General features: G+C 40.8%; 1 protein-coding gene across 1 annotated transcript in view; it reads right to left on the bottom strand.

The window, feature by feature from the left end:
• MEOX1 (mesenchyme homeobox 1) overlaps nt 1-27,033 on the bottom strand; it is a 38,951-nt gene extending 11,918 nt beyond the window's left edge. The window contains exon 1 of the mRNA XM_069952757.1: nt 26,352-27,033. Coding sequence (XP_069808858.1) covers nt 26,352-26,799 — 448 coding nt within the window. The 5' untranslated portion in view covers nt 26,800-27,033. The remainder of the gene's footprint in view (nt 1-26,351) is intronic.
• Nucleotides 27,034-27,671: the final 638 nt, after the last annotated feature.

Below are 27,671 nucleotides of genomic sequence, written 5' to 3'. Positions count from 1 at the left end.
TCCCCAACTATTTTCCTACTTGTGGTTACGTAACAAATGCAGGAAAGCTTATATCATTTCCCGCATATAATAATATCAGGGATGTTTATCATGAACTAGAAAGAATGGCGACTCCTGCTTAGGATTTATAAGTATTGTGAGCAAAAATGAGGAATTTATGATACGGGGTTAGGATTTAAAGGGGTTATCCAGCAAAAATCTTTTTTCCCGTCAAATCAACTGGGGTCAGAAAGTTATATAGATTTGTAATTTACTTCTATTTAAAAATCTCCAGTCTTCCCATACTCATCAGCTGCTGTATGTCCCGTAGGAAGTGGTGTATTCTTTTCAGTTGGACACAGTGCTCTCTGCTGCCACCTCTGTCCATGTCAGGAACTGTCCAAAGCAGGAGAGGTTTTCTATGGGGATTTGCTACTGCTCTGGACAGTTCCTGATATGGACAGAGGTGGCAGCAGAGAGCACTGTGTCAGACTGAAACAAAAACAACATTTTCTGCAGGACATAAAGCAGCTAATAAGTACTGGAAGACTTCATATTTTTAAATAGAAGTAAATTGCAAATCTATATAACTTTGTGAAATCAGTTGATTTGAAAGAAAAAGATAACCCCTTTAAATACAGCGCCTGCTTATGTTTAAAAGGCTTAAAGTGGATTTGATCCTGCTTCTTGCTTCCTCATAGAAATGCATATACCATTAGGTTATACTAGCCCCGGCTGAGGGATGTGTAACCTTACCGTGTCCGCTCTGTATCGGCATCTCCATAACATTATACGAGAGCTCAGATCTGAGGAATTAATGTGACTTTAATGATCCGATTAAGGTTAAAAGGTGCAAGCAAACCTATTAAACTCTCCCTCTCCTGCAATATATAGGAAGCAAGTCATAAACATAGAAGTAGCGGAGCAGCTAAGCCCACACTTCACTACATGTCGTTTTTTGGTTCGTTGAGTATTTCATTTGTTCTTGTTGTTTAATGATTGTAAATAAAAAAAAAATGCTGGATAATCCCTTTGAATCAAGTGGTGTCAGAAAGTTATACAGATCTGTAAATTGCATCTATTTAAAAATCTTGCGTCTTCCAGTACTTATCAGTTGCTGTATGTCCTGCAGGAAGTGGTGTATTCTTTCCAGTCTGACACAGTGCTCTCTGCTGCCACCTCTGTTCATGTCTGGAACTGTCCAGAGCAGGAAAGGTTTTCTATGGGGATTTGCTCCTGCTCTGGACAGTTCCTGACATGGACAGATGTGGCAGCAGAGAGCACTGTGTCAGACTGGAAAGAATGCACCACTTACTGCAGGACATACAGCAGCTGATAAGTACTGGAAGACTGGAGATTTTTTTTTTTACAAATATGTATAATTTATTGACACAATTAATATTACGATGTTAGACATTCATGGTGTCTGATAAATGGGAGTCTAGCCTCTAGAACTGTCTCTAAAATAGGAATGTGTCAGGAACTGTCCAGATCAGGAGAGGTTTTTCTATGGGGATTTGCTCCTGCTGTGGACAGTTCCCAATGCAGATTGTGTCAATAAGTTATGCAGATTTGTAAATGGCTTCTATTTAAAAATTTCAAGTCTCCACTACTTATCAGCTGCTGTATGTCCTGCAGGAAGTGGGGTATCCTGTATTCTATGGAGAGCAGGAGAGGCTGTCTATAGGGATTTGCTGCTGCTATGGACAGTTCTTGACATAGACAGAGGTGGCAGCAGAGAGCATTGTCTCATACTGGAGAGAATTCACCACTTCCTGCAGAACATACAGCAGCTGATAAGTACTGGAAGACTCAAGATTTTTTAATAGAAATAAATTACAAATCTCTGGCACAACAGTTGAGTTAAAAAAAAAATGGTGGACTGGTGGATAACCCCTTTAACCAATGTATAGCTTTTAAGATTATTGCATTCATCCATTGCCCGGGTAAAAAAACAAAAAAAAAACGCTCTTTATGGAAAGCAACAAATTATTCCAAATTATTTTGTGGCCTTGGCTGGCTGCGGATCCAGAGCAAGGCTGATGGAAACAGATAAATGAAGCGTTACTTGCAATATGTGTCTTTCCTGCCAAAACTACTATGTAAAAAAATAAAAGCATGTGTAAATGGAAGATGTTTTCTAAGTAAGTGAGTTCCAGTTATTTATGTTTTGTTGACATTTTAAAAGATGAAACTGGCAACGAACCATTTAGGATCGGGGCCATAAAATGCGGACAATTCATCCACCATAAATTACAGTCAATTTGTTTGCCTAAGTCTTGTAGTGTGGAGCGCTGGTAGCTAAAATGATGAGACAGATGTGTTGGTTTACTGCAGCCGCATATTCCTTCCACTGGACTTACATACTGGGTCCTATTAGAACATGGACTTAGAACTATCCCTCTGGTTGGAGTAGTTGTCCGACCAATCAGATTGTTCTGGTGAACAAGGGTACTTTTTCTTTGAACCAGTTGACCAGTTTCTATATGTGATATAGGAGCAAGACGGCACTCTGTAATGTAAGGTGACGGTGCTTGTGGTTGGACGAAATCCAGAGAAATAGTGAAAAAGTATCCCGGCACTCACCATAGTTCGTATATGCTTGTGTATTTAGTCAAACAGTTTGTTTAGAGCAGGGATGGGGAACCTTTGGTCCTCTAGCTGTTGCAAAACTACAATTCCCATCATGCCTGGACAGCCAAAGCTTCGCTTTGGCTGTCCAGGCATGATGGGAATTGTAGTTTTGCAACAGCTGGAGGGCTGAAGGTCCCCCATCCCTGGTTTAGAGAAAGGTTGAATTCACTGGACTTCCATTTTTCAAAATCAACTTTATTCCATGAAAAGTGGGGTCAAGGATGCTGACAAGAGTTTCGCGCAGATGTGCAGGGCGCTTCCTCTGGGCCAGAGGAAGCGTGCTGCTCATGCGCACGAAACAGCTGTTAGCATCCATGACCACACTTTTCATGGAATAAAGTTTATTTTGCAAGTAAGAAGTCTGGTGAGTGCCGCCTTTCTCTAAACAAACTGTTTGACTGACTATTGTAACTGTTGGTGAGCAACGACGGTCACTTGTCAGGTCTACAGCCATGGTAATTGTGCAGGCGTCCCGGTTTGTGTGTCCGTGTAGTGTCGGGATTCTCTTGTGTTGAGACTTGTGTATTTAGTGTTGCGTAGAAAACAGGTAGAAAAAGGACGCGTTTCGGCTCATAGTCAAGAGCTGAAATGAGTCCTTTCTTATGTACCTGCTTGATGTGACACTAAATGAACATACAAATTTTGGTGAGTGTCGGGCTACTTTTTCACTATTTACCAGTTTCTCTATGACTCCCCCAGTGGGTACAGACCAGCTGTTTACTATGTTTCCATCACAATGCTCAATCCTTATGAAAATACAACCGTAAAAAGTATGAAAAATATTCTCACTATTTCAAGGTTAAAGGGGTACTCCACAGATTTTTTTTTTTTTTTTTTGCTTGATAACCTTCCTATAGAAAATAAAAATGATAATAAAACACTCTAATAATGACTTGTGCCCATGATAAATACTCTTTGAGAAAGAATTGTTCCTTTAACTACCTCTTTATAGCCCATATGGCAAGTGCACACCTTATAAAAGTGGTGGCCGGGGTCAGAGGTTTGCGGCTATACACAGTTCCCTCTCACATGTTTTGGTGGCGGGATTTGCACATAGTCTGCAATTAGACGCTTGTGCTTTCATGGGCTGGAGAGAGATTACACATGGCCTGTACGGCAATAAAACCCTGTGGGAGAGACCTGATCTCCAAGTGAACCGGCCTATTACCTAAGGCAAAGGAGCATGGGGAATTATTCTAGAGGTTATAGGGGAGATAACCTTCAGGCTTTGGTGGTGGATGTGTTACTCAGATTATATGTAGAACGTTTTACAATGTACAAATTGTGATGGGAAACTGTACAGAACATAAAATTATCTGAGGCTGAAAAAACTAAGTAACTTATATAGGTGTATGTCATTATCCTCTCTATTATTCTTTGTAAGTAAATTCAGAATGCTCAAAAGAGAGCAATGCATTGTGGGAGGGAGGAGGAAGATGAAAGGGTTGGAGGACACATTTCAGACCGCAATGAGGAGATACACTGTACACCTGTGGAATTCAGTCTGGTGGCGTAATAGGATAAAGGAAGGTAGGAGAGATGGAGGGAGGGAGGGAGGGAAGGAGGGAGGGAGAGAAGGAGAGATGGAGGGAGGGAAGGAAGGAGGGAGGGGAGGGAGAGAAGGATAGAAGGGAGGGAGGAGGGACAGAAGGGAGGAAGAAAGCAAGAAACGAGGAAAGGAGAGAGGGAGGGAAGGAAGGAATGAAGGAAGAGAGGAAGGAAGGAAGGAAGGGAGGAGGGAAGGAAGGGGAGATGGAGGGAGGGAAGGAAGGAAGGAAGGAAGGAAGGAAGGAAGGAAGGAAGGAAGGAAGGAAGGAGGGAGGGAGGGAGGGAGAGAAGGATAGAAGGGAGGGATGGAGGAAGGAAGGAGGGGAGGGAGAGAAGGATAGAAGGAGGGATGGAAGGGAGGAAGAAAGCAAGAAACGAGGAAAGGAGGGAAGAAGGAAGGAAGGAAGGAAGGAAGGAAGGAAGGGAGGGAGGAGGAGGGAGGAAGGAAGGAGGAGGGAGGGAGGAGGGAGGGAGGGGGAAAGGAAGGAAGGGAGGGAGGGAGGAAGGGAAAGAAGGATAGTACGAAGGAGGGAAGGAAGGAAGGAGGGAGGGAGGGATAAAGGAAGGAGGAAGGGGGTAAGGAACAAACAAAGGAACGAAGGATGAAGGGAGAGAAGGATAGAAGGGGGGACGGAAGGGAGGAAGAAAGCAAGAAACGAGGAAAGGAGGGAGGGAGGGAAGGGAGGAAGGAAGGAAGGGAGGGAGGGAGGAATGGAGGGAGGAAGGAGGAAGGGAGGGAGGAAGGAGGAAGGGAGGGAGGAAGGAGGAAGGGAGGGAAAGAAGGATAGTACGAAGGAGGGAAGTAAGGAGGAAGGAAGGAACAAACAAAGGAACGAAGGATGGAGGGAGGGAAGTATATTAGGAAGGGGGAACGGAAGCAAGGAAGGAGGAAGGAATGAAGGAGGGAGGGAGGGGAGAGTGTTAGGAAAGAAAGAAGGAAAGAACAGGAGAAAGGGAAGCGAAAAAAGGAAAGGAGGGAGGAAAGGAAAGAAGGAAGAAAAGAAGGATACAAGGAAGGGGGAAGGAAGCAAGGAAGGAAGGGAGGGAGGAAGGGATGAAGGAAAAAAGCTAGGAAGAAATGAAGGAAGAAAGTAAGGAAGGAGGGAAGGAAAGTGGTAGGAAAGAAAGAAGAAAGGAAGAGGAGAAGGAGAAAGGGGAAGTTAAAAAAGGAAATGAAATGTTTGGAGGCAGAAGGAACAGAGGGAAAGAAGAGTAAAAAGAAAGAAAAGCAGAATGGAAATGGCAAGCAAGGGAGGGGTAAAAGAAGGAAAATCATTAGAGAGAAGAGAAATAACAGGGGGGGGGGTGAAATGCGGGATGTGAAAATAGACAAATTACAGATATATCCTAAAGCATATAAAAATATACAACCAACACTTTGGGACTGATGATCGGCACTTTATTTGTAGCAATTGACTCAAATTACTAGAAAATTCTCCACAATCCTCCTGGGATGAAAGTTTTTTTTCCGTAGCTCAGAATACAATATTAGCAGTCATATTAGACTGTACACTGTTGTTTTTAGTAACAATCCTATCAAAAGTCATAAGTGTGAATTAAAACAAACAAGCAAAAAACTTTATATTTTCTATGTTTTTTTTTTTGTTTGTTTTTTTCAATTTTTTTTTTGACGGTTAGTAGATGAGAAATTACTTTGTGTTTTTTTTTAAATAGAACTGATTGAAGCGTACGTCTTATTTTCTGCCCCACATCACTCAAGAATATTCAGTGAGTGATATCTCTGACGCTCTGCTTGTTTTAATAGCTATATCACTTTCACACTGGGTTATTCCCATAGGCTACGAAAGGGGAGAAGGAAAATTTTGGATGCTGACATAGACTGGCAGACAGCCAATCAGAATGAAAACCTAGAATGCAGGTGTCCTGGGTGATTCGTGACCTCGGCTTCCCTGCTGCGACCCTGCGGTCCCGGGGGTGGGATGTCAGCCTCTCTGATATAGATAGCTACACTCAGATTTTAGTTTTTTTTCAATGAAGATCAAGTAAAGTTAGGTTGGATTTAGTTGACATTTGGCGTAAGTAGACAACAGGCTATGGTATACAAAATGGAGGCTGAAAACGAAAAAATCCTGGTATTACGCACGCACAGTTTCCATTTCCGAGGCTTAATTGACATCCCTCAGAGTCCATCTAAATGGAAGCTGAAAGTTTCTTTATACGTTGAACACGTTTCCTAAAATTCCTCTGGAGCTTTCGGTGGAAAAAAAAATCTAAAAAATCACGTTTTTTTGGAAAACAATCAGATCTGTAAAATTCAATCTTTCATTTTAATAACCGCTGTATAAATCCCTCTAAACGCAGCATCAGATGTGGGGGCAGGAATTAAATGGTCCATGTCGAACAAGGGAATCGCTTTAAAATCCTTTGTGGCTATGGGATCTTTCCACATGAGCTCAATTCAATGTTCATAAAATACTTTTGACTAGAATGAGAACACTTGTTAAAAAAAAAGGATTTGAGAAAAAGTAATATTTGCGAAGAGTAAAATATTGCCTAGATAGTCCTAATTCCAGGGTAATCTGACTCCTCTTGCCTAGATAATAGAACTTCATCTGTCCAGATGATATGACTCCTCTTGCCCAGATAATAGAACTCCATCTGTCCAGATGATATGACTCCTCTTGCCCTGATAATAGAACTTCATCTGTCCAGATAATCTGACTCCTCTTGCCCTGATAATATAATATAATGCCTGCTACCCATATAATCTGATTTCTCTTACCAGATAATTTAACACCTCCTGCCCAGATAATCTTACTCCTTCCTGCGGGGGGGCGATCGGAGCGGCGGCGGGGGTGGCGATCAGGGCGGCGCAGGGGGCTGCGCTTGAGCGGTGGGCGGGCTGCGGGCGGGCCGGGCTGCAGGTGTACGATCGCAAAACGATTTTTCCGTACGATATATCGTACCATCTAAACGCTGATCGTTATAAAAAAAAAATTGTTACTTCGAAATCGTTAATCGTACGATCGGGCCAATAATCGCTTCGTGTAAACTTAGCATAAGTCCTATTGCTTAGGTAATATAATATATCACCTGCTACCCAGATAATCTGACTCCTCTTGCCTAGATAATATAACTTATTTTGCCCAGATAATCTGACTCCTCTTGCCCAGATAATATAACTTATTTTGCCCAGATAATTTGACACAAACAGTGCCACTATTGTCAGTTTGTGTGTGTGGTATGGCAGTTCAGTTCTATTGAAGTACATAAAGGTAAGCTGTGATACCACACACAACCTGAGCACAGGAGTAGTACTGTTTTTGGAAGAAAACAGCTATGGTTTTGTAATCCTGCATAACTCCTTTAACTAATAGAGGCTGTTCCAAATATGTCTCTCCATAGTCCTGGATAATGAAGAGACACATTGTTAATAAAGTGACAACTACTACTACAATGCGAGAATCCCCAGAATTCTCTGCTGCTGAAATACAGTACACATGTGCAATAAAGGGCGACACCTAGTGGCCATAAGTATAAAAATGATTTACACATAGAAAACTTAAAAAAATAAATAGAATATATTTTAAAACTGCTTACTATCACAACCCCTGTTGATTTCTAAAAAAAAAAATGTGACAGTGTCTCTTTAATAGGGAGAGGATAGAAAGTCCCTGTCAGAGAATGAGAGGGCCACAAGGATCAGGGGGCATGTGGAAATCCATCATGCTCACCCCTAGTCTCCACTGCCATCTGCCATCAGGGAAGAGTTGGAGGCGTCCAATACACATTACATGGTTGCCAATCCTTTCAAAATTAAAAAGTTTGACCAACTTTAATGTAACTTGTAGCTTTACTTAAATCTATTTGATCTGTATCACTGCATGTGTCATATATGTCTATATGTCCCACTATATGTACCACTATCTGTATCACTATCTGTACCACTATATGTATCACTATCTGTATCACTATCTGTACCACTATATGTATCACTATCTGTATCACTATATGTACCACAATTTGTATCACTATATGTATCACTATATGTATCACTATCTGTATCACTATATGTACCACTATATGTATCACTATCTGTATCACTATATGTATCACTATCTGTATCACTATATGTACAACTATATGTATCACTATCTGTATCACTATATGCGCCACTATCTGTATCACTATTTGTACCATAATCTGTATCACTATATGTACCACTGTATGTATCACTATATGCGCCACTATCTGTATCACTATATGTACCATAATCTGTATCACTATATGTACCACTCTCTGTATCACTATATGTGCCACAATCTGTATCACTATATGTATATGTACCACTGTATGTATCACTATATGTATCACTATATGTACCACTATCTGTATCACTATATGTATCACTATATGTACCACTATCTGTATCACTATATGTATCACTATATGTGCCACAATCTGTATCACTATATGTACCACTGTATGTATCACTATATGTATCACTATATGTACCACTATCTGTATCACTATATGTATCACTATATGTACCACTTTCTTTATCACTATATGTACCATAATCTGTATCACTATATGTATCACTATATGTACCACTCTCTGTATCACTATATGTATCACTATATGTGCCACAATCTGTATCACTATGTGTATCACTATATGTACCACTATATGTATCACTATATGTGCCACAATCTGTATCACTATATGTCCCATTATATGTATCACTATATGTACCACTATATGTAGTGTACCACTATCTGTATCACTATTTGCATCACTATCTGTATCACTGTATGTACCACTGTATGTATCACTATATGTACCATAATCTGTATCACTATATGTATCACTGTATATATGTATGAATATGATGCTGCTACTAGGTAGCCTACAGCTGTAATACTAATATATAAGGTAGAGAATAATTCTGAGGCCTATGTGCCCTCCAGCTGCCTGTCACCTGAGATATTTATGACCTCACCGGCCGCAGTCAGGACTGTGACATCATCTGTCTAGAATGAAGCCTTCCTCTGTAGTGATCAGTGTGCGGAGTTTGTTACCTTCAGGTTGCTGCCATTTGTAGAAGGATTTCCTTAGACTTAGATGTAAATATGTTTAGGATATAAATCATGAGGACGGCCCAGGCGGCGATCAGGAAAGCTGCCGGAAATAGGATAGAGGGCAATTCACAGCCAATCCAGTCAGTTCCAAGCTGGAGTTATAAGCTGAACTTGTACTTTTTAGAATTTGAGTTTATCTAAAAATGAGAGATAGCTAGCTAGATCTCCTCACTAATGTAAGGGTCCGTTCACACAGAGTAAGAACGGCGAAATTCCACGGCAGAATTGTCCACCGCAGAATGCCGCCAGCCTCCGTGTCATAATGACTCTCGGCGCTGAAGAATCAACATTCTTTAGCCTCCCATGGACTGTCATTCCGGAGGCTGGCGGCATTCCGCGGCGGATAATTCTGTTGTAGAATTTTGCCGTTCTTACTCTGCGTGAACGGGCCCTAATAGAGAGCTATGCAGACAGCACATCCAGGCTGCTTTTATAGGGGGCGCCAGGCTACATAGGCAGATACCTATCATAGGGAGTGTGCAAATTAGACCCAGACAGGCTGCTATTATACTGTATTTGGCTACCTTCACACAACGTAACTTTTCTTAAAAGTACGACCGTTGTTGCAATCAGCAACAACGGCCGTAATTTTTACGAAAAGCTACGCTGCTTAGCCTTCTATGGGATCCCGGCCGGAACGTATACACATCGTATACGCTTTGGCCGGGTTCTCTCAGACAGACATGTCAGTTTTTTGAGGTCGCAGAAAGCTCTGTCAGTGCACACAATGAAGCGAGCGGCTCACAGGCTGCTGTCATACCATATTATACTATATACTCTGCCCTCCAGTCTCACAGACTGCTATTGTACCGTATTATACTGTATACTCTGCCCTCCAGTCTCACAGACTGCTATTGTACCGTACTATACTGTATACTCTGCCCTCCAGTCTCACAGACTGCTATTGTACCGTATTATACTGTATACACTGCCCTCCAGTCTCACAGACTGCTATTGTACGTATTATACTATATACTCTGCCCTCCAGTCTCACAGACTGCTATTGTACCGTATTATACTATATACTCTGCCCTCCAGTCTCACAGACTGCTATTGTACCGTATTATACTATATACTCTGCCCTCCAGTCTCACAGACTGCTTTGCCATTTTAGTTTCTCTGTTTGGAAGGAACAGTCCAGCATCTCTAGACTTCTAGATTTCTTTGTCCCGGATCTGGGTAAAATCTAGGAATTGTACTAGAAAAACATCACCAACAAGTCACAGAAGTGTAGTCTGGGCTTCAGGCGGATGAAGATTTTACGAGCCAAGATAATATTTACTATCCAGAGCTTGTCATAATTTACACTTTGACTATTGCATTACAAACGTGAGGGGCGAAGAGCGGGTTCTGCTTGGAGCTTCAGTACATCTGATATCGCTATTAGCCATAATGCAGAACATGTGCGGGGATTGTGGTCGAGGACCCGGCGAGCTTCACTGGTGTGGGGCAGCGGTTTAGGATGCAATGCAATTTATTCTATTACGGAATTATATATCTCTCCAGTGCAAGGAAATTGTTGGAATTAATAAAATCTTGTATGGTTAATAGACCAATAAAACAGAAGGAAATAATAACAATATGTGTCTGACATCAATCTGCCAGAAGCCTGAGCTCACTGTTTGGGCCATTTTCAAGAGGTTGAGTTGCCACAAATGGACGTGAGCTTTATCCGTACCTGTCAATTGAGTTCTTTGGAAATGGATGCGGGCCCGTCAACTAAGAATAGAATAAAGGTCATATATTTTCACTGGAAAAATATCTGAAAATTAAGTTTATTGGATGAGTAAACCTTATCAGCTGCTGTATGTCCTGCAGGAAGTGGTGTATTCTTTCCAGTCTGACACAGTGCTCTCTGCTGCCACCTCTGTCCATGTCAGGAACTGTCCAGAGCAGAAGCAAATCCTCATAGAAAATCTCCCCTGTTCTGAACGGTTCCCCACATGGACAAAGGTGTTTTTCATTTAAGAAAAAATATGGAGGGGGGGGGAGTTGCTTTTCACATGTATTATTGGATTAATTTCTATATTTAATCACTACTTTAATATACCATCCCCAGCCTCTGTTTGAAAAGTCTGCATTGGACTCGGAATGGCTAGTGTTAACCCCCTTAAAGGAGTTATCCAGGATTTAAAAAGAAAAACACTTGTGCTTTTTTCAAAAACAACGCCACTCCTGTCTTCAGGTTGTGTGTGGTATTACAACTCAGCGTAATTCAGTTCAACAGGACTGAACTGCAATACCTTAGACAAACTGAGGATTAGAGTGGCGCTGTTTTTAGAAGGGAGGGGCTATGTTTTTCTAAGCCTGTACAACCACTTAAGAAGGGAAAAATGAGACACTGTCTTCCTCAGTGATGTCCTCAAATGAAAATCATTCAGAATTACTACAAATTTTATTATCAGTTTTAGACTTAAAATAATAATTATTATTATTATTTTTTTTATATCAACTGGTACCAAAAAGTTATGTAGATTTGTAAATGACCTCTATTTAAAAATCTCATGTCTTCCAGTACTTATCAGCAGCTGTATATCCTGCTGGAAGTGGCATATTTCTTCCATTCTGACACAGTGCTCTCTGCTGCCATCTCTGTCCATGTCAGGAAGTGTCCAGAGCAGGAGAGGTTTTCTATGGGTATTTGCTCCTGCTCTGGACAGTTTCTGACATGGACAGAGGTGGTAGCAGAGAGCACTGTGTCAGAATGAAAAAAAATGCGCCACTTCCTGCAGGATATACAGCTGCTGATAAGTACTGGAAGACGTGAGATTTTTAAATTAAATAGAAGTCATTTACACATCCGTGTAACTTTCTTTTACAAGTTGTTTTGAAAAAACAATAATAAATTATAAATTATATATATATATATATATATATATATATATATACATACTGTATATATATATAAATTTAAGAATTTATTCTTCAATTTCTTAGACAAAACTTCCCATTACTAAAACCTAACACAACCACTTCACATAAAATCCATTCCGCACGTGGCATAGCGAGGGAGCACACAAGGCTCCAGTGTCACCAGACCGGGCTCTATATGATCCTCCAGCCAATAAGGTTAGTAAATGACTGTAATATTAAGGCCTCAGACACTTGGTCTGTTTTATATATTTTTTTTAATTAACCTATGCCGTCTGTCACAAAAAAAAAAATAATTCAGACAGTTTTTGTCGCGCAGTTTTAGTGCCGTTGGCTGGTGGGTTTTTGGGATGGATAGGGGAATGGGAAATGAGCGCAGTGCAAACAGTTGGAACAGCATCAGAAGTGTCTGCCAACTTTCTAATGTGCTCTATATCCTCCGCCAGGTTAAACCAGGGAGTTTAAATAAGGGTGTTTTAATATAGCAATGGTATGTCATTCTTCTTTCTTAAATAAAACCGATACTCGCATTGAATTCCTTAGCGAATAATGTTCAAAATCTATAAGGAAATGCAACATAAGAGAAGTCTTATCCATGTAAAGAACTATAAGGACGTTCTTCACTTTTTGGTTGTGGTCAAAATTTATACCGTATTTATATATTTATATCGTATCAGAGTGTATGGTGATATGGGGATAGTAATAAGTGCCGAAAAAAGTGTTGATCCGACCCCTGACACCCTCATCTATCCGGATAATGAGGTCTGCTACACCCCCCATACTGTTCAATGGAGAATGGCACCAATTGGGAATGATACCGGGTGGATAGAGCCGAGGGTTCTGTGTATTGATATAGTATGTCAAAAATGCTTAAAGGGATACTCTAGAAAAAAACTATGGGGGAGACTTATCAAACATGGTGTAAAGTGAAACTGGCTCAGTTGCCCCTAGCAACCAATCAGATTCCTCCTTTCATTTTCCAAAGAGTCTGTGAGGAATGAAAGGTGGAATCTGATTGGTTGCTAGGGGCAACTGAGCCAGTTTCACTTTACACCATGTTTGCTAAATCTCCCCCTATGTGCCTATTCACCTTAGTTATTATTTATTCTACTTTTTTACTAGTTTTCCCCATCAGTCTTTACTTTAGGTAATGAAGTAAAGATTTTGGCTTTGGACCCTTTTACACAGAGAGATTTTGTCTGACAAATTACTAAAGCCAAAGCCAGGAACAGACTATAAACAAGGAACAGGTCAAAAAGGAAAGATTGAGATTTCTCCTCTTTTCACATCCATTCCTGGCTTTGGCTTCAATAATCTGTCCGATAAATCCCTGTGTAAAAGGTCCCTTAGGGCTCTTTCACACGTCCCGTAAAATTGTCCATAGTCGCAGACAATTTTAGGGCCCGTTAAAGTGAATGTGGCCATTCACATGATCCGTGCCACGACCCGCACCGTGAAAAAATAGGATATGTCTTAATGCGGGTCGCGGCACGGATCCCCCCCGCCACCCAGCCGCAGAGATGACAGGAGAGCATGATGTGCTCTCCTGTCATCTCATCTACTACTCACGACTTCATCTTCACCAGAAGTGGCAGGGACTGCGCTACCTTCTCCCGGCAGCGTAGTCCCGGCCACTTCAAGGGAGCGCGTGTAGCCGGTCAGCACGGGGAGTAGGTGAGTTGTAGATGAGATGACAGGAGAGCACATACGGCTATAGCTGATCTTCTATCTGCAGAACTACTATGGTTGATGTTATCCCTCTATGAAACACTGCTTTTCCTTTTGTCTTGAGACACTGAAAGAAGCAGTTCACAAAAAATATTAGGCGCTGGCAGGGGGGGCAGCTGCCCCGGGCGCCGAGACCAGGGGGGGCGCCATCACAGGGATCAGAGAGAGAAGGATCCCAGTGGATGAGGCAGCCTGGAAGCCTCCTGCCCTCTGTCATTGTGAGGAGGCAGGGGGCGATTTTTACTTCATCAAAAGAGGTATTTCCCATACTGTACTGTCTCCTGGCTGCTGATTAGCTATAATTTGCGCAAAATCGCTGCGTTTTTACCACGATTTTGCACAAATCAGGGCTAAACAGCAGCCAGGAAACAGTACAGTAAGGCCCCATTCCCACTGAGCAAAACTAGGGGAATTCCGCGGCGGAATTGTCCGTCGCGGAATGCCGTTAGCTTCCCGCTCATAATGGGGGTCTATGGGAGGTGCGCGCTCCTGCTCTGTCCGCGCTGAAGAATGAAGAATGAGTTTTGCTCAGTGGGAACGGGGCCTTAAGAGATGGGGAAGGATCTTGACATGTGACTATGATGTCACCGCACTGCACTATGGAGGAGGAAGAAAGAAGATACAGGTGTGTGGGAAGGGGAGGACAATTAGGGGTGCACAGTCTGGGGAGGGGAACAGGGGGGTACAGGGTGACACCAGTCTGGGATGGGGGAGACACATAAGAGAGTTGGGGTCCAATGTCTATTTAGGGGTCTGGCTGCACATTATTCCATACTTAACCCCTTAATAACTGCCCTCCCCAAATATATATCACATTTATATAAAGCTTACCTACTGTCTGCAGGGGTAGGGAACCCTGGCTCTCCAGCTGTTGCAGAACTACAACTCCCATCATGTCAGGACAGAGTTTTAGCTGTGACTGTCCATGTATGATGGGAGTTGTAGTTTTGCAACAGCTGGTGAGGCAAGGTTCCCTACGCCGATCTATAAAGCTCCTGTTCCTGTCATTTTTCTAAATTATTTCTATTACCCTACTGAAGGTGACAGGATACCTTACTGGAGGTGACGGGATACCTTACTGAAGGTGACAGGATACCTTACTGGAGGTGACGGAATACCTTACTGGAGGTGACGGAATACCTTACTGGAGGTGATGGAATACTTTACTGGAGGTGACTGAATACCTTACTGGAGGTGACTGAATACTTTACTGGAGGTGACGGAATACCTTACTGGAGGTGATGGAATACCTTACTGGAGGTGACGGAATACCTTACTGGAGGTGACGGAATACCTTACTGGAGGTGACGGGATACTTTACTGGAGGTGACGGAATACCTTACTGGAGGTGACGGAATACCTTACTGGAGGTGACGGAATACCTTACTGGAGGTGACGGGATACCTTACTGGAGGTGACGGAATACCTTACTGGAGGTGACGGGATACCTTACTGGAGGTGACGGAATACCTTACTGGAGGTGTTACTGCTGTTGTCTCCGCTGCTGAGTGGAGTTGATGGAACCTCGGGAAATCCTAGGTTCTATAGAACTCGAACATTTATGAACCTGCCGCATTAGATTGCTGATGCCTTCCAGGTCTATGGGGAAGGAGGAGACAGCCCTGGTACTGCCTGGAATTCCGGGATTTATCCTAGGTAATAGCTGGGTACTCTCTTCCTTTCCCACGGACCGGAAAGACATCAGCAAGCAGGGAGGGGAGACAATAGCGCCTCCTCAGGTACAGACAGCAGGGAGCGGAGACGACGGTGCCTCCTCAGGTACAGACAGCAGGGAGCGGACACAACAGCGCCTCCACAGGTACAGACAGCAGGGAGCGGAGATGACGGCGCCTCCTCAGGTACAGACAGCAGGGAGCGGAGACGACGGCGCCTCCTCAGGTACAGACAGCAGGGAGCGGAGGCAACAACACCTCCTCAGGTACAGACAGCAGGGAGCGGAGACAACAGCGCCTCCTCAGGTACAGACAGCAGGGAGCGGAGGCAACGGCGTCTCCTCAGGTACAGACAGCAGGGAGCGGAGGCAACGGCCCCTCCTCAGGTACAGACAGCAGGGAGCGGAGACAATTGCGCCTCCTCAAGTACAGACAGCAGGGAGCAGAGGCAACGGCGCCTCCTCAGGTACAGACAGCAGGGAGCAGAGGCAACGGCGCCTCCGTTAAGGTACTTAGGGACCAAATTTTAAATGGGAACATTCCAGGTACACAGTAAATATGACATTGTGTATTCCATATTGTGAACCGAATGACCGAATCGCTCATCTAAACTATCGCTCACCTAAACTTCATGAAAAAAAAATATATATATATACGGGCCCCCCCTACACCTCTGGGCGCTGGCACGTATACTTACCACAGCTTATTGGTGTCCCGCGGCGCGGCTTCATTCCGGTCCCATGGCGCCGTTAAAATCCAGCACGCGCTCACTTCAATCTCTGCAGTGACTTCTCTGTCCTTTAATTGAACATGGGAAGTCACTCGCTTCAATGCATTCTCTATGGAAGCACGTGCGTGTGACTTCCGGCGTATAATCACAGGACAGAGAAAAAGAGTCACAGCAGAGGCGCATGTGAGCGCTCGCCGGATTTGTATATATGTTTTTTTTTACATCTCAACATATGGCTTTAAAAAAACGCTAAGTGAACAGGTACCTGTAAAGGTAATGGGGCCTGCAGCTCTATGTAGAGGATGTCCTTATTCTCCCCAATGTCAAGTTTAGTACTCCAGAAGACTGTACCCGAGGTGTTTGTACACTCCCCATACTGTGTATGATCATAGCCTTCTCTGCCCTCTGTAATACAGTATGGGCTCCATGGCTTAGGAATAGTGTTAAAGGGGTACTCTGTCAAAATCCTTTTTTCTTTCAAATTGACTGGTGTCAGAAAGTTATAAAGATTTGTAATTAGCTTCTATTTAAAAAATCTCCAGTCTTCCGGTACTTATCAGCTGCCGTATGTCCTGCAGGAAGTGGTGTATTCTTTCCAGTCTGACACAGCGCTCTCTGCTGCCACCTCTGTCCATGTCAGGAACTGTCCAGAGCAGGAGAGGTTTTGTATAGGGATTTACACCACTTCCTGCATAACATACTGCAGCTGATAAGTCCCAGATGACTTGAGATTTTTAAATAGAAGTAAATTACAAATCTATAAAACTTTCTGACACCAGCTGATTTCTGACACCCATTTATTACAACCTGTCATGGTATATGAACAGCCGCACCAGAAGTTTGACAATATAATATGGGTGTAATCTAATCTGAGTGTCACTCGACCAAGTCTTCGCCCTATATCACATTATACAGTGTATATCAGGGGTGGGGAACTTTTAGCTCTCCAGCTGTTGCAAAACTACAATTCCCATCATGCCTGGACAGTTAATGGATGCATATATAGTCTTTATATTAAATATACATTAGTATATACATAAGCAGGAATTTTATACAGAAACAAAGTGTGCAAATACACAGTGCCTGCATACTATAAAGTGCCACCACAGGCCCAATAGGTTACATGATACACCATCATCACTTTGTCACTGTCATACAAGATATGCCATGCTTTGTAACAAGTGGAGAAGCAATCTCAGGGATGCCTACAATCTATATGGGTGAAGGGGGTGCAGTGCAGGAGTAACCCTCCGCTATCTTCTGAGTCTCTCCCTGTATGACCACCCATGGGCCACACTGAAGTACAATGCAGGAAAAAATAGCAAGAGGAACGAAAATCTTCTTTCGAATCAACTGGTTTCAGAAAGTTATATAGATTTATAAATTACTTCCATTTAAAAATCTCAAGACTTCCAGTACTTATCAGCTGCTGTCTATCCTGCAGGAAGTGGTGTATTCTTTCAAGTCTCTCTGCTGCCACCTCTGCCCATGTCAGGAACTGTGAAGAGCAGGAGAGATTTACTACTGCTCTGGACAGTTCCTGACATGGACAGAGGTGGCAGCAGAGAGCACTGTGTCAGACTGGAAAGAATACACCACTTCCTCCAGGACATACAGCAGCTGATAAGTACTTTAAGACTCGATACTTTTAAATAGAAGTAAATTACAAACCTATATAACTTTCTGAAACCAGTTGATTTTAAAGAATAACATTTTTGCCGGAGTCCCCCTTTAACATATACTATGTTTCCAGTTCATCTGTATCTAATCATGTATATGTAATCCGTCACAGTTTATCCTTCTTTTTTTTGTTAGTTTTACCTAGGACTGTAATATCACAGTATAGAAACCGTTGAAACAACAAATTCAGCTCTGCTACATCTGTGAGGATGACATTTGGATGCGCTAAGTGTATATTCAGTGTTTATTATGTCCATTGTTTTACTGGATCTTTCACCATCACAAGCAAAAAAAAAAAAAAAAGTCCCCAAAGTCAACACAACCATTTGGTGTGAAATTGGTTGCAAATCACAAATCTCCGAAGTGTCTTCAAACACCTTTCTGGGAGCAGAGAATTCGGCCCCTTCTTTTATCTAACCTCCTGTTTTCCCAGCCACCTTGTAAGCTGTGAAAACAACAGTTTATCACCTCCTCCCTATCTCGCCACCTATCAATCCAATTCCCAGTCCCCCCAGAGTTCTCCACTCACTATCCAAACAATCCCCGACCCTTTTGGCCGCTCAGGATCACAAGCTGGGATTCTTCTTCTCCTCCTCTAGTGCAACCATACTGCTGCCTTTGTTTAAAAAAAAGTATTGGTAAAATATAAAAAAAAATATAAAAAAATAGATGTACTAAAATATAAAAAAAATATTAAAAAAATAGATGTACTAAAATATAAAAAAAAATGTTTTTTTTTTATCCCAAAACATGACATTTTTCCAACATTTGTGTCGGTAGGAAGAATTTTTTGATGATTTCACAACCACAACATTGGGGGTATGAATAATACTAAAAATAAAAGGGAATATTTTAAATGATAGGCATGGCATATTTTAATAGCTGGTGTTCACAGTTTCAGAATTTTATATATATATATATATATATATATATATATATATAGCCATTTATAGCTAAAAATTTGGGTTAAAAAACTGGATGTGACTATAGATGTAACAAGGCAGAATGTTACAGAAGAGGATAATAAATGATAAAAATATAATAGTAAAAGAAAATAATAAAAATAATAATAAGTTTACAGAAATATACAGAAAAAGTATAAATAGTATATAGTAGTAAAAAGTTTATATGAAATCATAGAAATAATATTTTTTATTATTATTATTATTAGGAATAGGATATAAAGCTTATTATTATCAAAGGAAGAATTTTCTAAGTGTACAGAATCAGCAATATACATTGGAAAATAAATGTGTATATGTAAGGCTATGTTCACACAACGTTCAAAAATAGAGAAAAGCTGGCCGATTTTGCTATTTAAAATAACGTCAGTTATTGGGCGATTTAACTGATTGCAATGGCGATACATTGAACTCAATGGAAAGATGGACGTCAAAATAATGATCATCATTAACATTATTTTTGGACGTCTTTTGCAAACAGCGGACGTTTTTTATTAGTCGTTCACACACAGTTTTTCTTTTCTCATCGTTCTTTCTCTGTTTTTACTATTAAATTCAATGGACTTTTTAATTAGGCCGCATCCAAAGAGCAATAAGTAACCCCAAACTAGTATAATCTACCAACAGCCGTCATTGCACTAGGGGGAGGAAAGGCTGCTAAATGACGTCCGTTATTTTAGACTCAAAATGACGGATGTCATTTTAAACAGAGCTGAAAAAACGTTGTGTGAACATAGCCTATATGGGACTTCTTTCTGGGCTCCCAGTCTGGAGGGTTTGGACACAGAAATAGGCTCTGCTTCTTTTTTTTTTGACCATTTACTATATTCACTTTGTTAGATTTTTGTATTAGTCATTAGTGCTCCTAATATATCATAATTTGGTAAAATGTTATATATTACTGCATACGAGCCGTATAAAGTGTGCCCCCCCCCCCCCCCCTTGTTACATATGCTGTAGTGCTCAGATAGATAGGAGATAGATAGATAGATAGATAGATAGATAGATAGATAGGAGATAGATAGATAGATAGGAGATAGATAGATAGATAGATAGATAGATAGATAGATAGATAGATAGATAGATAGGAGATAGATAGATAGGAGATAGATAGATAGAAGATAGATAGATAGAAGATAGATAGGAGATAGATAGATAGATAGATAGATAGATAGATAGAAAGATAGATAGATAGATAGATAGATAGGAGATAGATAGATAGATAGATAGAAGATAGATAGATAGATAGATAGATAGATAGATAGATAGATAGAAGATAGATAGGAGATAGATAGATAGATAGATAGATAGATAGATAGATAGATAGATAGATAGATAATAGATAGATAGGAGATAGATAGATAGGAGATAGATAGATAGAAGATAGATAGATAGATAGATAGATAGATAGATAGATAGATAGATAATAGATAGATAGGAGATAGATAGATAGGAGATAGATAGATAGAAGATAGATAGATAGAAGATAGATAGGAGATAGATAGATAGATAGATAGATAATAGATAGATAGAAAGATAGATAGATAGATAGATAGATAGATAGATAGATAGGAGATAGATAGATAGATAGATAGATAGATAGAAGATAGATAGATAGATAGATAGATAGAAGATAGATAGGAGATAGATAGATAGATAGATAGATAGATAGATAGATAGATAGATAATAGATAGATAGAAAGATAGATAGATAGATAGATAGATAGATAGATAGATAGATAGATAGATAGATAGGAGATAGATTTTCTCCAGCTCTCTAAAATATGATTTTATTTGATAATGTTTAAAATTTTAATATTTTAAACATTATCAAATAAAATCATATTTTAGAGAGCTGGAGAAAATCTATTTGTCTTTCTTCTGTTGGATGCCCTTGGGTCCAGGGACTATTCTCACGCGCTCTCAGAGTGGCATACAGCCAAAACAGGAACACCGCACTTTGATTCAAGGGACCTTGTTCTTTGAGTGCTGACCATTTACTGTCTAGATAGATAGATAGTCTTATGCTTATTCTAAGGTAGGAAAGGACCAAAACTTCTATTTCCTCCAGCAGCTTGGACGGTGTGAGGCCTCCATATACCTCCATACCGGGGTGAGGGCAAATGATTGCTCTGCACATATCCTGGGTAGTTCCAGCTTCTGTATATATATATATATATATATATATATATATATATATATATATATATCTATCTCAGAGTGTGTGCTGTGTACTTTGCGGTAACACACATTACCCCACTAATAGAGCGTTAGTCACTAAGTCCCATTAAGACCCATATGTGACTCAAAGCTGACGGCGGCCTGTTAATGGTAATCTGTGATTTACCAAGTGTAATAAAGAAAATCCAGAGAAAGTTATGTCTGTTCTCAGTTAAACCAATGTCATGTCACTTTCCCTACTGCAGGAGGTTTATTGGCCCAAACACAGAAGGGGCTGGGGGGGAAGGGTGGGTAAAAAAAGTAATAGCCAGCCAGATGATGTGGGGACAGGCTGGGAAATCGAGGAGATTGCAGGTTTTTACTCATTTTTGCACAGTTATTTGAAAACAATAGAGGGGGGGGGGGGGGGGGGGGTTACAATATTATAGTGTTAAAAGACGATGGATGGAGAGGAGTGAGTACATGTATAAAACTATAAAAGCGGAGCAAACAACCACATACAATAGAATAGATCTATTTCATTGTGGACAAATATCCTATTATTTCATCTAATAGGGGGAGATTTATCAAACATGGTGTAAAGTAAACCTAGCTCAGTTGCCCCTAGCAACCAATCAGATTCCACCTTTCATTTTCCAAAGAGTCCGTGAGGAATGAAAGGTGGAATCTGATTGGTTGCTAGGGGTAACTGAGCCAGTCTCACTTTACACCATGTTTGATAAATCTCCCCTATGTTTTTTTTTTTTTTTTTTTTTTGAGATGCAAAGTACCTATATTGCATAGCTACAGTATATAACATATAAGAATCTCCTGTATTATATGCTTTGGGTATAATAATTCAGACTGACAAATCTACGGCAATGTTGGGTTTGGCAACTGAAATCCGGACTGTTCTATTGTGGGAAGTTCAGCAAGTCACAGTATTGGATCTGACAACGGAACGTAGCAAAATGATAATATTTGAGCAAATTTACTTCTTTTCCATCTGCTACGAATCTATTGTTACTTGCCAAGATGGCGTCAAGGATGGGTGAATTATTTTGCAGCATTACAGTAAATGTGGGATGGGTTATAGTTCGGTGATGGAGAAAACAAGTCTGGATTGTAGTCTAAGGGCGAGATGGTCTGTCGACGTTTAGTTTCTGGGTTGTAACCTTATGGTCGATGACGGCGTGTAGGTGCAGGTAACTACAGATATTGCATACATCTCTATACGTGTATGTGATCAATAAGGATACGTGCTAGTAAATAATGCATGTCAGGAAATGCTGCAATAATTGAAGTGCATTGAAACATTTTGCAAGTGCAACACACAACGTACAACAACATGATTTTTTTGAAAGGTTGCAAATGATATATAAAGTTTTTGCAGTCGTTCCTGGGCCTCACATTTCAGTTCTCTCAATGGTGACATACAGAGAGAGTATATATACTCTCTGATATATATATATATATATATATATATATATATATATATATATATATACATATATATATATATATATATATATATATATATATATATGGTATAATCATACAATGGACTAAGGACATGTCCCAGAATGCCCCATAAATGGAAACAGTTGACTTCCTGATGCCTCTGTATCAGTAGATATACTGTAGGGTCGGCTTTGATGTGTCCGGTCTAGTGATTTAGGGACTTTGTGGATTTGCCAACATGAGTGTGACTGTGGAGAGATGATGGTTCTTAAGGGTCACTTTATTCCCTATTAACCTTTGCTCAGATGACACCATTTACAGTAATATATAGACGATCTTATATACAGAATCCTTAGCGGTATGTATTATTAGAATACTGCCACATGTCCAATCGGATATTACTAAGTATTACATGTGCTCCTCTATATAATCCATCAGTATGTGAATGCAAGGCTTGAAGTAAATGCAGGCCCCATATTGGTGGAATACATGGGTAGGGAACCTTGGCTTTCCAGCTGTTGCAAAACTACAATTCCCATCAAGCTAAAGGATAATGGGAGTTGTAGTTTTGCAACAGCTGGAGAGCCAAGGTTCCATACCCCTGGTGTAATACAATGCAACAACATGGATCAATTTATCATGCCTATCATAAGCAATGGGGATAAGGACAATGTCTGGTATATACTGTACGGTCTATGTAGTTTCTAACTTAAAATGATTTTTAATAAGGTCCTGGTAATAACCTTATACCTACACCTGGGCCTGTGAGCCTGGGAGGACCAAAGGATCCCTATGTCCTTTATGAGACGACCATTACTATAAATCATAGTTGGGAGGCAATATTATGGATTCCAAGCTACCATACAGTAGCTGTCGCTAGGTGTTCTGGAATATACTATAAAGGTGGCCTGATAATATATAGTATACCTATACATTGGGGGAGATTTATCAAACATGGTGTAAAGTGAAACTGGCTCAGTTGCCCCTAGCAACCAATCAGATTCCACCTTTCATTTTCCAAAGAGTCTGTGAGGAATGATAAGTGGAATCTGATTGGTTGCTAGGGGCAACTGAGCCAGTTTCACTTTACACCATGTTTGATAAATCTCCCCCATTATCTTTATTGTGTCAGTATAGGGAATATTAGGATTGGAACTTGCCAAAAGTTCCAGTTTGACAACATTCCTTCGAACCCAAACATTCGGTATTTGACACCCTACTCGAGTCCGATCGTTCGGCATTTCATTACCAGTAGCGGAAGAAGTTGGATGCAGCCCTAGGGAGTCCTAGGAAACATGGATACCGCCATAGGATGTATCCATGTTTTCCAGGACTCCCTAGGGTGGCATCCAACTTCTCCAAATTTTAGGTGTCAAATGCCGAGGGTTCAGGTGCGGCAAGTTCGCCCAACAAATTATGAAGCTTATTTAATATGAGGGGAGACATGGCGGTATGCTACAGTCCCAGTACAGCTGTTATTTTCCAGTGTATTCATATTTTAATAAATATTATGGAAATTTGTTCGCAATGAGTTCTTCTGTTTACTAATACAACAGTACTATTTACATATTATGTATAAATACAGTGGCCTTCAGGAGAGGCACAGACACCTAAGGCGCCATATGGAAGAACAGTGTAGGGGCCCTTTCCTCTTCAAGAGCCCATCAGGGAATACCCACCTTATGTGTTTGAAACAATCCACCAGTCACTTTTAGCTACTATAAGGTGACGGTGAGTCTCCTTAACTTCTTGTAGCATCCCTGGTAGTACTATAGAGAGATGATAGATAGATAGATAGATAGATAGATAGATAGATAGATAGATAGATAGATAGATAGGAGATAGATAGATAGGAGATAGATAGATAGATAGATAGATAGGAGATAGATAGATAGATGGATAGATAGGAGATAGATAGATAGATAGATAGATAGATAGATAGATAGATAGATAGATAGATAGATAGATAGATAGATAGATAGGAGATAGGAGATAGATAGATAGATAGATAGATAGATAGATAGATAGATAGATAGATAGGAGATAGATAGATAGATAGGAGATAGATAGATAGATAGATAGATAGATAGATAGATAGATAGGAGATAGATAGATAGATAGATAGATAGATAGATAGATAGATAGATAGATAGATAGATAGGAGATAGATAGATGGTAGATAGATAGATAGATAGATAGATAGATAGAAGATAGATAGGAGATAGATAGATGGTAGATAGATAGATAGAAGATAGATAGATAGATAGATAGATAGATAGATAGATAGATAGATAGATAGGAGATAGATAGATAGATAGGAGATAGATAGATAGATAGATAGATAGATAGATAGATAGATACTCATGCATTAGTATTATATACTCATTCAGTAATATATGAATCCATATATAGTATATATGGTATTATACACTCATCAGTAGTTCTAAATACTTGCACAGTAGTACTTAATACTCATACAGCTATATTATATACTAGTACAGCAGTGTTTCATTGTATTATGGTGTCATACGTCGATAATCCCTTATAATGATCAGTACTGACCTCACATTCAATTGAATATTAATATATAGGTATCTGAGATATTGGATGATAATACGGTGGCCTCGATATGTCTCATATGACACATGACTTGATGCCCGGGTACTTATTCTTAGCTGCCATTGGTATGTGTACAGTATTCAACAGACGAGAAGATTCCATGTGGAAGAATGTATACAATTATATTGGGAAAATGTATTCAACACTTTTTGGACAATGTCAAATGGTGAAATATTTTATATATATATATATATATATATATATATATATATATATAGTACAACATAACAGGTTTACATGGTTTATCCATAAAAGTTAGACAGGTATAAAATAACCCCATAGAGATCTTTATGGACTCACTACTTTTAGCACAATAGATTTGTGTTAACATCAATGATCAAGAGGATAAAGCTATACACAGGTATGAACTGCTGGCTCTGGGACTCCTCACTTGAATTTAAACCAGGGGTAAAGAACCTTGGCTCTCCAGCTGTTGCAAAACTACAACTCCCACTATGCCTGGGCAGACAAAGCTAAAGCTTTGGTTGTCCAGACATGATGGGAGTTGCAGTTTTGCAACAGCTGGAGAGCCAAGGTTCCTTGCCCCTGCATTAAACCTTTGATGACCCTAGACTTGTATATGAGGGAAGTGCACTATGAGCAGTTCTCTCATACACAGTATAGTTGGAAAAAACTTTATAGGGTATAGTGGGAAAAAGCTTTGGCTGTCCGTGCATGATGGGAGTTGTAGTTTTGCAACAGCTGGAGAGCCATGGTCCCCTACCCCTGTGCTATGGAATCAATGAAAACTTCCCTGCACTGAACGTCCCTCAGAGAAAGCCTCAGCCCCACGCTTTACTATTTAATGGACAATTGCTTAAAGGGAAATTCCCTAATGGAGGAGTCAAAGTGGCTCCAATAGTGCAGCGTTCGAGGAAGTCAAGTAGATCAATACTAGAGATGAGCGCAACTCCGATCGTTCGGCATTTGAAGAAGTTGGATGCAGCCCTAGGGAGTTCGGGAAAACTTCTGTATTCAAATTCCGAATGATTGGACTTGAGCATGCTCCAGTTACGCTTCTCTTTGATCAATACTATGACATACATGAAACCGTTGCTTTAGTCGCCTGAACAGAGACGTATTCGAAGGTCCAAGTAGCATCGAACTATTACATACTATACTATACAAGCCAGTTAGGAACCAGGGCGGTGGATATTTACTGATTATTGGGAATTGGGTCAATAACCTCCCGCTTTTCGCTTACCTGCATTGTCTTTTTTCCGCTTGAGATTCTTTTTCTCCGTTTCTTGAGACGTTCCACCTGCCGCCCCATATTCTTCATTGATGCACCCCGAGCCGTCAACCAAATTTGGGCTGCTGCTTTCTATCTCTCCAGAGCTCAAGCCCAGCTCGGGGTTGAGTCGTCTCCGGGCTTCTGTAGCCGGAAAGTGCCAGTCTGCGTGATGGAAGGTGTGATGCTGTTCTGCGTATAACCTCTCCTCTCGGGGGAAGCTGTGGGGTGCCGTCGCTAGGCATGACGCGGAGAAATCTGAGTATGGCGCATAGTCCGGCTTCTGGTGGAAGAAAGATACTTGTTGGTAAGGGTGCAAGGGAGACGCCGCGTTCAGCTCTCCTTGCGGATTCCGCATGCAGCCCCAGAGAGGGGCACCTGAGTGGCTGCTTCTCATACAGCTACTTGTTGATGGATCCATGGGGTAAAGCGGTCGGGTCGGTCACCGATAAATACGTCCGGCTCTCCCAACAATGGTCAAAAGTTTCTTCTCGTAAGGAAAAAAAAAACTAAAAAAATCTACCGAGACCAGTCCTTCATTGACAAAACACAAGCATCCTCCTTGTACACGTGTGCCGGCCAGACTGACAGGCTGTGTAGTATTGGTGCCTAAAAAACTGTGTTGTACTGTATATCCAAAGGGGGGCAGATCCACTGTTTAAATACTATGCAGAGGGAGAGAGAGTGACAAGTTTGTGAAGTGAAATATGAGAGTGGGGAGGGAGGGGTTAACGACACACATTGCATCCCTCCAACCAAAGCAAACCAGGGCTACTATTAATCATCAGTAACCTTATATCCGCATCTAATGGGATTTGCAGATGCAGACTTTTTTTTTTTTTAAAGATACATTGTCTGTGCTATGAAATGGACAAAGTGCACAGAGGAAAAGGGGGTCTCTTTTATCCACCCCCGCAACGCTGCACCGAAATTTTTATTGCGCTGTTAACAAAATTCTTGAAATTTTGAGGGAAAGGGAGAAAACAAAGTTGTGCAGCTTGGAGCTCGGTTGCCTGGATGGTGGGGGGGGGTCAGACCTTGGTATAGAGACACATGACATATTAACCCCTGCATACCCAGCAGTAGGGACTGTATTTTAAGTATTTACTGTAACGTATACTGTTATTGTATAGGCTGCATTCACACATTCACTCGTTTCTCAGGACCGTATTGGATTGTCTGCAATCTGCAAAAGATTCGTTCACATTGCATATCTATATTCCGTAAATATTGTGCGGATCAGCAAAAAATGGAAAGGAGATAGTTAAATAAGTGGGAATTGTTTAAAATGTT

The sequence above is a fragment of the Dendropsophus ebraccatus genome, chromosome 14, assembly GCF_027789765.1.
Source record: "Dendropsophus ebraccatus isolate aDenEbr1 chromosome 14, aDenEbr1.pat, whole genome shotgun sequence".
NCBI lineage: Eukaryota > Metazoa > Chordata > Amphibia > Anura > Hylidae > Dendropsophus > Dendropsophus ebraccatus.
Note: the sequence above shows the minus strand (reverse complement) of the source record. Positions and strands in the feature narration are given on the sequence as shown.